The sequence below is a fragment of the Etheostoma cragini genome, chromosome 20 (assembly GCF_013103735.1).
Source record: "Etheostoma cragini isolate CJK2018 chromosome 20, CSU_Ecrag_1.0, whole genome shotgun sequence".
Classification (NCBI taxonomy): Eukaryota; Metazoa; Chordata; class Actinopteri; order Perciformes; family Percidae; genus Etheostoma; species Etheostoma cragini.
Window position 1 is genome coordinate 589113 of NC_048426.1, and position 10812 is coordinate 599924.

Sequence of the window (10812 nt, forward strand, 5' to 3'; positions counted from 1 at the left end):
CGCTGGGAAGCGGTGGGCTTAGCTTAGCGCTGGCAAGCTAGCTAAAATTAGCTTGCTAATTAACGAACATTGTGGAAACCCGTCTGCACTTTCTCCCATAATTTACGTGCCATTGTTCCAAGCACTACTTCGTTTTTGTTTTATTTGTTATTATGAAACACAAAAAAAGTGAAAGAAGGTACAACAAAAAGATTCTGCCCGAAGACATTTACCCCAAGTAAACCATGGATGTATTAAGAAAACGAGGGGAAGTACGACACTTTATGGTCGGTTTTCGGCAAATCACTACGCGGTTTTGAGGTGAACTTCGCCCTCATTTGCATATAGTTGATTCCCGTGTTGCATCCATAGACTGTAAATTGGTCTATGGTTGCATCTTTACTATTAGATGACATACGACCAGACTGTACATATATTAATACTAACGGTCTATGCATATGACTCTCATGTATGTATGGTTACTAATGTTGGAAAGTAAATAGTGCATTTACTCAAGTTAAGTAGGCTACGATTTTGAGGTACTTTTATTTTGCTTGAACATTTTCAATTTCTGCTATTTTCTACTTCTACTTTACAACATTAAAAATCAAATATTGTGCTTCTTACATTTATTTGATACTATGCAGATTCAGATTAATAATACAAAATATAATTTTATTAGCCTGGCAACCGAATTAAGCCCCGCCCACAACATTCGAGGTCAGGAAGTTCATATTTTGACTAAAATCGGAGTATGACAACGTTTTTATTATATTTTATTATAATAGAACAAAATAGGACTTGACTGCTACCTGGCACTAATGTAAAAATCTTATTTACAAGATGCAAATATAATTAAATTACTCATCAATTGGCAATTCTGCATAATGAGTATTTACACAGTATTTTTGGATGCTAACACTTTTGTATTTTCCCACTAAGTAAAATTTTGAATGCAGTACTTTTACACTGTGGTATTGCTCTTCCACCACTGTGTAAACATAAAGCACATTAACGTTTCTTTAAAAACTCTTTAACAAAAGCATCGCAAGTTGTCACAAAGTTATGAAAAGTTTTTAATTAATGGGACAACACAAGACATTTGTAATTACAAAAAAGGAGTTTTTATTGCAATGTAACATGACAAGCTAACAAAAGAGGAAACCTTTAGAATCATTTTAAAATCACACTGCTGAGCACGTTCTATACAAAAACATGACAGGCACTTTATTTTAATCAACTTACTGTTTATAGACAGTCAGATACATGATAACAAGTGACTGGCAGCTAAAAAACTGTGTCCACTGTTTTAGGAGTCAGAGCTCTTCCCTGGATAGTTGGTCCCTGTAGTCCACTGACGATTACTGGACTCACCGATGACATTAAAATGGGACGAATGACCATTTAATGAAATGATAGGACAAATAACTCATAAAACACAAATCAGAGACACAAGGTTGGAAATGGTTTAAGTTCTGCCTTGCTAAATGCCTCTAGAAAAACAAAAGCTTCAGGAAGCCTGACCAAAAAACATACATTGAACTCAAAACATTAATATTTAAGTGCAGACAGAAATGGTTTGGGGTCGCTGGACCTTAAACCTCCATTGGAGGGATGCATCAGGTTTATGCATTTTAACACGTTTTTTAGTGAATCTGTGGAATAAAATGCCCTAATTTAACCTTCGTATTTTTCAATATTTATCTTTTCACTTGCTCTATTTTTCCTCTACGTAAGTAGAGGGTTTCAGTGGCTCATGGGCACTTCAGCAGGGCAGAGGTTTGGGGTTAGAAAGGGAGCGAAATGTATCAATCATACTATACAGTCCAGTCTCCCTAACCCCAGAACTGATGGTACAGATTTTACGATACCAGCAATGTTGCAAAAAGACAGCTTGGAGTAAGCAATAGGGTTCATAAACCTTATAAACAGTAAGACCTCTAGAACAGTAACAGTGAATGTTTCCATTAAAAAAAGGAATCTGATGAAATGGTGACCTTTTGTGCATTTTTATCAATTATGATATCAATTAAGAAAGACTGAAAATGCAAGTTTCTCAGTTAACATTCAATTAGTGACAAGTAAATGCTCAAGAATGATAAAACACTGCTTTTCAGTGGGGGGGGGCAGCTTACTAAGAGTATCAGATGGATGGGAGCACAGTCGCGACAGTGTGTTGAACAGCTAAGTTGGTTACTTTTTACTTTGGAGTTAAATCCTCTCAACTCTCAAGACATCACGCATGACTTCCTCAAGGCGTGATTTCAAACTGCAGGTGTGTATAGTTGAACGCATTAGTGTCTTAATAGACAGAAAATCTAACTGCAACGTGATAATTGCATCATTTTTACTGGTTCTAGCTTCTAAAATATGAGGATTGTTTGCATTTATTTGTCTTATATGATAGAAAACGTAATATCTTTGGGTTTAGAATCTCAAAACAAGCATTTGAAAGGAGTCATCTTTGGTCCCGGAATCTAAAGTCAGGCATTTTTCCGCTATTTTCAGACTTTTTATACACTTATAAATCAATCAACATATTCAGGAAATAAACCATGGTGAATGATGCTTTTCTAGTAAAATCTTTCCTATGACCATCTTTAAATTGGAGCGCCCATCACTCATAGACAAGAGGTGAGTTAAACTCCCATCCAGCTGGTACCCAAACAGTGACACCCAGTGCACGTTAAGCCAAGACTATGTGATGGCCTGTACTGTAGTACCAAAGTATTACAGGAAACCGTGGTGACTTTCCATAGGAGGTTTTCAGACCAACCTGGCTGGCTAGTTCCAGCAAACAATGACTTTGTTGACGTCGCTGCATAACACTTTGGTCAGGGAAGGAAACGGGCAGCCATTAGCTGTCAGACGTGAATCCCAATTTAGAAGCTACTTTCACCTTTCTTCAAACCAACTTGATTTCTGAGAACATAACAGGACCTCCGAATGTTTAACAATGTGCCGGCCACAACCAAAATGTCCCAGTAACTGGCTGGAGGCTGGCATAACATTCCTTTGTGGAATTAATTCTGGAGAGTCTAAAGTGCTAACGGTCTCTGCAGCAGGTTGACACGTACTTCTTTGAATGTAGTTCAGACGGATTAGGACGGGTGCAGAAGCTCTAACAGGGCTCCAACCGCTCCGAAGTAACCCTACAAAAACAGAAAACAACATCGAGTTAGAAATCATCGAGCCCATCAAAGGAATAAACCACATTTATGGTCTCTGAGGTCAACGAGGGGGTTGAGTCCTGTACCTCATGATGTAGGAAGAGAGCCTTGAGCTGCCCTTTGGACCAGTAGTCCATGGCGTAGGCCAACAGCTTCATGGAGAGTGTGTTCACTCTCAGGAAGTTACCCACAAACACCACTCGCTCTATGTTCTTTGTAATGACAGAGAACGGGACACAATTATTAGGGCAACAAGTGTGTTATCTGAAAACAGTATAAACACAAATGACAAATATTATCTGTGTGTTGAACTGTGATATTTGTTGAGGCAGAAATACAACTGCAAATTTCACTTAAGCAGTCAGATTGGTCAAATCCTACAATGTTGATACTGATTTTTCTTATTTGTAATATTTATTTACTTTAGTAGTAGAAACCATTCAAAAAAAGTAATTTTACTCAAATAAGGGAGTAAAAAAACACTCAACTAATAAATCATATTATCTTAAAAACTGTTATGTCTATATTATTTAATGCACTTCTCTCCTACTTCCTTACATTTTCCCTTTTTATTCATTGAAATTATATAGCTGCATCTTTTTGTTGTATATAAAAACTATAATGAATCCATATATTTGACTGCTGAATAAGGCTGTGTATTTGAAACATTCTACTTTGACGGCTGAATTAAAAAAACTAATATTGGTTACTGCTGGGTTGTGTCTTTAACTGCTTTTTGAGTTGAACACCTTCTGCTTCGGGTGTTGAGAGTCACGTGGACACCGCGGTTTACCTCCTCTACGCCTTCATAGCCCTGTACAATGCTGCTTGATCATGACGCCACAAGGCAGCACCGTAAAGAGGCTGAACGCAAAGAGGAAATGGCCAGCAGAGACGCTCAAGGGGAACGGATTTGTCATCTATTTTTTTTTTTTTTGAATGTAATTTTTAACAGTGTTGTCCCCGTACCAGAATGCAGACTCTTTCCTCGCCATCGGTCCAGTAGAACACAGATGCCATTAAAATACTATGCAGTAACTACAGCAACTCCTTAAAATGTACCAACCTCATTGAGAGCACACATCCTGGTGATGGAGCCGATGTTGTTGGTGATGGTGACCAGTGTCGCCCTGGCCAGGTCCTCTTTGGACACCGACTCCCTTTTGTCTTTGGACATCATGTTGCCAAAACTATCAAATCAAAACACGAGATATTTTAGATGATGATCAAATGCATCAAAGAGCCAAGCGTAGAGCCAGATTCTTATTTTTTTCTTGAAAAATATTTGGATGCTACGCATATTGAAACTGGCAGGTAGATGTTAGTATTCACTAAGGGCATTGGAATGAATCATCGCATCGATGCATCGTGACACAGACCTGGCACACTCTCCATCGATGCAGTGACAGACCATAATCTATTATAGCACAAGGATGTTCCTTGTCGATTTTCCGGTCACTGCTTTTTTTGTTTTGCCCTTTGTCTGCTGTGTTCAGACTCCGCTGCTTTCAGGAAGTGTCTTTTATAAGTGTTGGGAGTAACGCGTTTCAAAAGTAATGCAATTACAGTAGTGTCTTCCTTTTTGCTGTAATGCAGTAATATAAAAGCACTAGAATTATTAGAATTCGGTAATAATATACCTGTTACAATCTCAGTAACGCGAGTTACAACGTATTTTAACGCGAGTTAAAGTGCGGTTTTGTTTTTTGAAGAATTCCCAAACACCGCAGAACATTTCAGCAGAGAAATCAAAAGCCGAGAGTGTCGTTTCCTGTTCCTGTATTCGGTGGCTGAGGTGACTGCAGATCCATCTGCGAGGGGGATGTTATATTTATTACGCTGCGTTGAAGCGATTTTAGGCTTGCTGTACCGTAAATACCATTGTATTTTATCAGCAGTGGGAAGTAACTACGCCTGTAAGGTACTTTTAATTGAGTTTTTTCATTTTCTCTTACTTCACCACAATTTAAAGTCAAATAGGCATATTGTATTTTTTACTTTGTCATTTATTTTATAGCTTTGGTTACTTTGCATAATCACATTATTATAAAATATTATGAATAAACTAAGGCATGGTGGATAAAGATGAGACTTTATTGAACCCGGGGTGAAATTCACACGCTACCTGCCAAGTCAAACTTCCGCTGTTATTTTGGTGTAAGTAACGCAAAAGTAGTGTAAAGCATTACAATTTAGAGAATAATATATAATATAACGTATTACTCTCAAATGACAGTTACTAGTAATCTATAATGTATTACATTTGGAAGCAACTTGCCCAACACTGTTGAGGAGGTGACGCATCGTGATATTGAATCAATTCATTGACGGGATAATCATAATCGAATTGACTGGCGAGACCGGTGAAGAGTCCCACCCCTAGTACTCACTGGATAATCTACCTGTGGATGAAAACATCCTGCTCATTCGTTATCAAAATGAAATCAAGGCTCTTGTTTTCACCCTGAGACAGGAACCGGAGTAAACTTTGCACTCTCTTGGTTTCCCGTTTTATTAAAGCAGGCTTGTGACCCACAGTAAAAAAAAAAAAAGAAAAAAAGAAAAGCTGCTGTAAACCGCACCTGGAGGCTACAGCCCAGCCTGGCAGTCCAAACCTCTCATAGTCGCCTCCATAGATGTCCCGAACCAGCTTGTCCACGCGGGTGCTCTCCCCTTGAGAAGCCATTTCTAGAGCTTCCTCGAAAGTAGAGCAGCCGGTCAGCAGGCAACACAGGCCCAGGAAGGTCCCTCCGCCGAGGCTGAAAACACACAGATTTTATAGAACCCATTAATATTCTAGTGTAAAATACATCAGTATCAACTCTAGGGACTGTAACATATCAAATAGAGTCTAAAATTAAAGGAAAATAGAATTGTCTCATCCAAAAGTAATATTGACCACTGAAAAAAAAGATGTTGTTACTAACTCCCAATTCCACTCATCTAGTGTTTGTTTCTGAGCACAAAGGGCCATTATGTCGAGGGGGAAGCAATCATTCATGACAGAGAAACAAACCAGTGGAGAGAGAGAAACACAAGAGCAGGCCAAACTGTCAGTTCAACTAATAGATTTCAAATTTTAAACTACACCCAAATCAAACTAACAAAGAACTATTTTGCGTCAACTAAGCAAACAGCGTGGTAAAAAAAAAGTGTTTTGGTAGCCGACAGCTGAAGAAAAAGCTGCTACTTTTCACACAGAGGGCAGACATCACCTAACAGGCCACCCACTTGACCGGAGTGCACCCACCTGGAAAACCCTGCGTCACTTTCACCTGGTATCAGCATGTGTATGGTTCGCTAGGGTCAAGTCACATGTTTTGTTTCCGTTTGGTTTTCTGCTGACATCGGTGACCAGTGACACGCAGAGCATAACTAAATGTCTTTGACTGCGTAATGCTGCACAAACACAAGAAATTAAATGCGTTCTTTTGCTCATTCTTTAACGTATTTTGAAGATTGAAGAATATTATCTCACCTCCAAATGGCCTCTTCAATCTTTCAGTGTTAGATGAAGGCGTAACTCATCATATACATAAATTAAATACTATTATTTGTATTTGACTTGAAATTCACTGAAAATTGAATTTTAAGTATACCCGTGCAGCCTCTCTAATCCCTCTGGGCCCCACCTTTCCTTGTGTTCTATCTGAATTAGATCTTGTTAAATGGGGGCAGCCTGCTTAAGGCCAACTGCAGCAGGCCCCATGGATTTGTGTTAAGGTCCCACACAAGAATAATCAGCACATAATACTTAAATGTGTACAATTCTATTTTATGACTAATATTAAATGACTACTAGTCAGTACAAGTGCACAGTAGAGCTCCATCACTGATCCTTACCTGGTCCCTGTAACGCGTTTGTAGTTACTCTCAGAGTAGACGGCCAGGATGCTGACTCCAGACCCTATGTTGACCAGCAACAGAGGATATGGGTTCTCCAGTGTATATGGCCTCTGGATGCAGCAATCTGGGTCAGTGGGGTTTTCAAAGTAGTAGCACTCTGAGGGTCCGCTGGACACCACCGAGTCGATGTACAACAACCCCCGAATCAAACAGTCCAGCTCATCGAGCTTGTGAAGCTGCAGGTCTGCCATCTTGTTGGTGAGAGGAAAGAGAACACTGATAACATCACTGAGGAGATATGGTCAGGGGAACACAGGCGGGAAACTGGGGGAGAAGGGAAAGCAGGGGGGGTAAGAAAACAAAACCTTCATTACAATTCTATTGAATAAGTCTCACCAAACAGAAAAAGCCTTGCTTATTTTAGGAGGGTAATTGTGCATTCAACATCACATTAAAAAAAACACTTAATGGACCTTTAGTGCAAAAATGTTTGATTTTGTGTCCAGATTGATTAACTGATGTTTTATCATAGTCCAAAAGGAAAAATGTTTTTAACAATGTATCAGAACATGAACTTCCATTGATTTCTTGGCAATTGCATTAGGACATACATGCATCTTGATACATGATATCAGGTGCTTTCCATCACTGGCTGTTCTGTTATGATTACATGAAATCCCATCACATCCAACAAATATGTAATGACTTTCCATTTCTCCCTCCTTCCCGTGAATCTTCACTGTCCAGCCTGTAAAAAAGAACAGAAGAGAACAAATGCAGACCCACCATGCGGAAATCGGCCTCAAACTTGTACGCCCCCCCTCCTGTGGCGCAGAGGGTGGTGTGAAGGCTGGAGAAGTGCTTGTTGCGGCCCATCTGCAGGAAGGCCGGCAGGTCATGCGTGGGGAAGCGGATGAAGTGCAGGTTGCCTGTCCTGCCGCACAGAGTCAGGTCCTGCAGCTCCAGGTGTACATCCCTGATGCCTGTTTTACCATAGGCGGTGTTGGAGGTTAGGTAGCGCCGGATGCTCTTCAGGTTCTCCACCTCTTCCTGCTCCTCCTCTGCTGTGATGTCTTTGGGCTCAAAGTACACCAGCTTCACCAGGGTGCCTCCAATGTCCATCCCAAACCAGGGAAATGCTATATTGTATGAGATAATAAATACCACAAACAAAAAATAAAAATAAAAAACACTCTCCAACATTTTGTTTTTTCTTTTCTTTTTTACCTAGAATCATAACAATATATCATATCTGTAATATTTAAATGTTAAGTCACAAAGCTGATAACTAGAGCTAATGTCTTCTATGTTAGCCGACATAACGGCAAGCAGCTTCATCCACAGAAGCAGAAGTACAGTGTGTACCGCGAACGCCATCTTGTTGCAAACCAGAGCCTGGCTATTTACTGCCACTACAGCTCACCAATATGACATTGTAATACCGACACTATTTTAGTATATTTTAGCATAATCCCAGCACATTATACAACCAATATACAATAAAATATATTTATAATTATGTATGCAGCCCGTGAACAGTTTTAAGATTTTTTTTCCACATCTGCAACGTTATTGTTACTGCCTTTTGTGGGGACCGCCTTCGATTTTTGTATACATGCAACGAGGCGATTCCCAGTAAATACACAAAGCCCAATGCTAGTAACGGTAAAACCTACGCGGCCTTGTTTTCCTCACAGAGTCGCTCCGTTGCCTCGCCGTCGAGTACGAGGTACGCCTGTCTGATGTGGCTCTTCCTGCGGACCCGGCTGCCTCATTATTCGGATCATTACTGAAACAACCGGGCATCTCCTTGTTGGACTGCGGCTGCTCCGTGGGCGTTTCGTCTTCGTCGATACTTTCATTGTCGCGTTGGTGGCCATTGAACGCCATTGAAATGACTAATTCATTCCATACATACTGCAGCTTATGATAAATAAAAAACAATGCGCCTCAAAGATTTATGTGGACAATGAAGTCCAAGGCTATATGCGGTTGCTAATTAGCTGGTTAGCTAAGTAGCTGAGTGTCGTAAACGGCAGGGGTACATGTCCTTTTTATGTAGCTACGCTGTCAAGACAGGGATGGGCGGGGTCAGTTGGTGATTGAAGGACCTAGAGCCAATCAAAATGCGAACAAGCCAGCCTGAAGCTAAAGGAGGCTGATGTTGTTTCACGTTTAAATCCATCGTATGTATAAATATGAAAACAAGCACCGTTTTATAATCACAAACAAATGTACAATATCCTAAATGTTATATACATACAGTATATCCCCCCAATTCTCCACATTAGGGAAGAAGATGGAGAATTATTCAAACAAATTATGCAATTAAGGGAACATATTAGAATGTTTTTCTGCGTTTAATTTTATTATTTTTTGGTAACATCCATAAGTCCAAGCTTTCTTAATGTGCCTAAAATGTTATTTAATAGGGCCTGAGCACCGACAACATTGGTGGGCAAAGGGCCAAGGCCATATTGAAATTGTTAGGATTATTATTTTAGTGCCAAAGGTCTATTCCAGACTGCTAAAATATTTTTACATAAAAAATTATAATAATAAAATGAATTCAGATATCGTTCTGTCCCTTGTTCTGTGTGATATAAGTCCAATAAAGTCGGGATAGGTAGCACACTTTTAGTTGTGACATAAACTTGTGGTTACTCTGCAGTGAAATCAACACACTCAGTAAAGGATTTTTGGAATTTCATGTTTATTAAGATGATTTTTAAAGTGCATAGCTAGAGACATTTTTTTGACAAACCTTACACTGGGATTACAATTTACATGTGTACCATTAACGACAATCCATTTAATCTACAAAGCATCTTTACAACTTAAATGTCCACTTCAAATTGTCCCTTCCTAAATTTAAGTTGTTTTTCTTTACATTTTTCATATTGACAAAGCTTTTCACGATAAAATATCATCTCACAAAATGTTACTTCTCAAACTTACTTGCTATTTTTAAGGAGAAAAAAAAACATATGGAAATATAAGATACCATGTTAAACAGTTACACCAAATGATGTCCAGAAAGCACACAACTGCTTGACAAATGCAGAAAGATATGCTCATTTCCAATTTTTTATTATGAGTTTTTGAAATTATCGCATTGCATAAAAAACTAGGCAATGTTTGCAACTACATTTTTATTTTTTGATGTTTTCAAACATCCAAACAGAAGAAATAGTCAAGAAACACAAATATTACCCTTTAAAACCCCAGTTTAATATGCATATATTAAATTATTATAATATGCTATTTATTAAATGACAACCTATGGTTAACACTCTCTTTGGCTCAAAAAGAAACAGGACGTCACATGGTTTCAAAACGTGTGGGAGTAACTGGTCTGGACTATGAATCAGATACATTTGCCATGTATTGAACTGAATTATAAAAATTTTTAGCTGACTGATTTATTAAGATATAATGAGTATTTTGGAATGTTTTTGACACATCATTTGTTCTTAAAATACATAGATACATAAATAGTGTATTCATATATGTACAAATAAATATGGACAGTGCACTAGCCATCAGTTACAGAGTGGGATGCTGGGAGTCTTACTTCTGCAGTTCACATCCAGCAAAACTGGTACTTGGTACATTAATCCTCACTGGATGAGAGCCAGCAGTCTTACCTTGAAAGTGCGTATCAGACAAGTGAACATCCAAACAGTTCTATCATTAGAAGACATCATCAGTGTATCTTTACAAACCACTACAAAACCTAAGATCTCAACCCAGATCCATTAAGTTTCCAAACTAGGATAAGAAGGGGGATTTGGTTTTTAGGGCCAACTTTATTCAA

The 10812-nt window shown here is 38.8% G+C and overlaps 1 protein-coding gene across 2 annotated transcripts; it reads right to left on the bottom strand.

Moving 5' to 3' along the window:
* Window positions 1-2106: 2106 nt before the first annotated feature.
* Window positions 2107-9083, bottom strand: pank2 (pantothenate kinase 2). 2 transcript variants are annotated; one of them, XM_034858253.1, is made up of 7 exons: window positions 8672-9083; window positions 7782-8134; window positions 6993-7246; window positions 5765-5908; window positions 4216-4339; window positions 3236-3361; window positions 2107-3131 (listed from the first exon to the last, which is right to left on the bottom strand). In XM_034858253.1, exons 1-7 carry the CDS (start codon window positions 8883-8885, stop codon window positions 3081-3083), a joined length of 1266 nt encoding a protein of 421 aa, XP_034714144.1. In that variant the 5' UTR covers window positions 8886-9083; the 3' UTR covers window positions 2107-3080. The 2 variants fall into 2 exon arrangements, with proteins under 2 accessions (XP_034714144.1, XP_034714143.1); XM_034858252.1 differs by having other exon boundaries at window positions 5732-5908; window positions 8672-9082.
* Window positions 9084-10812: the final 1729 nt, after the last annotated feature.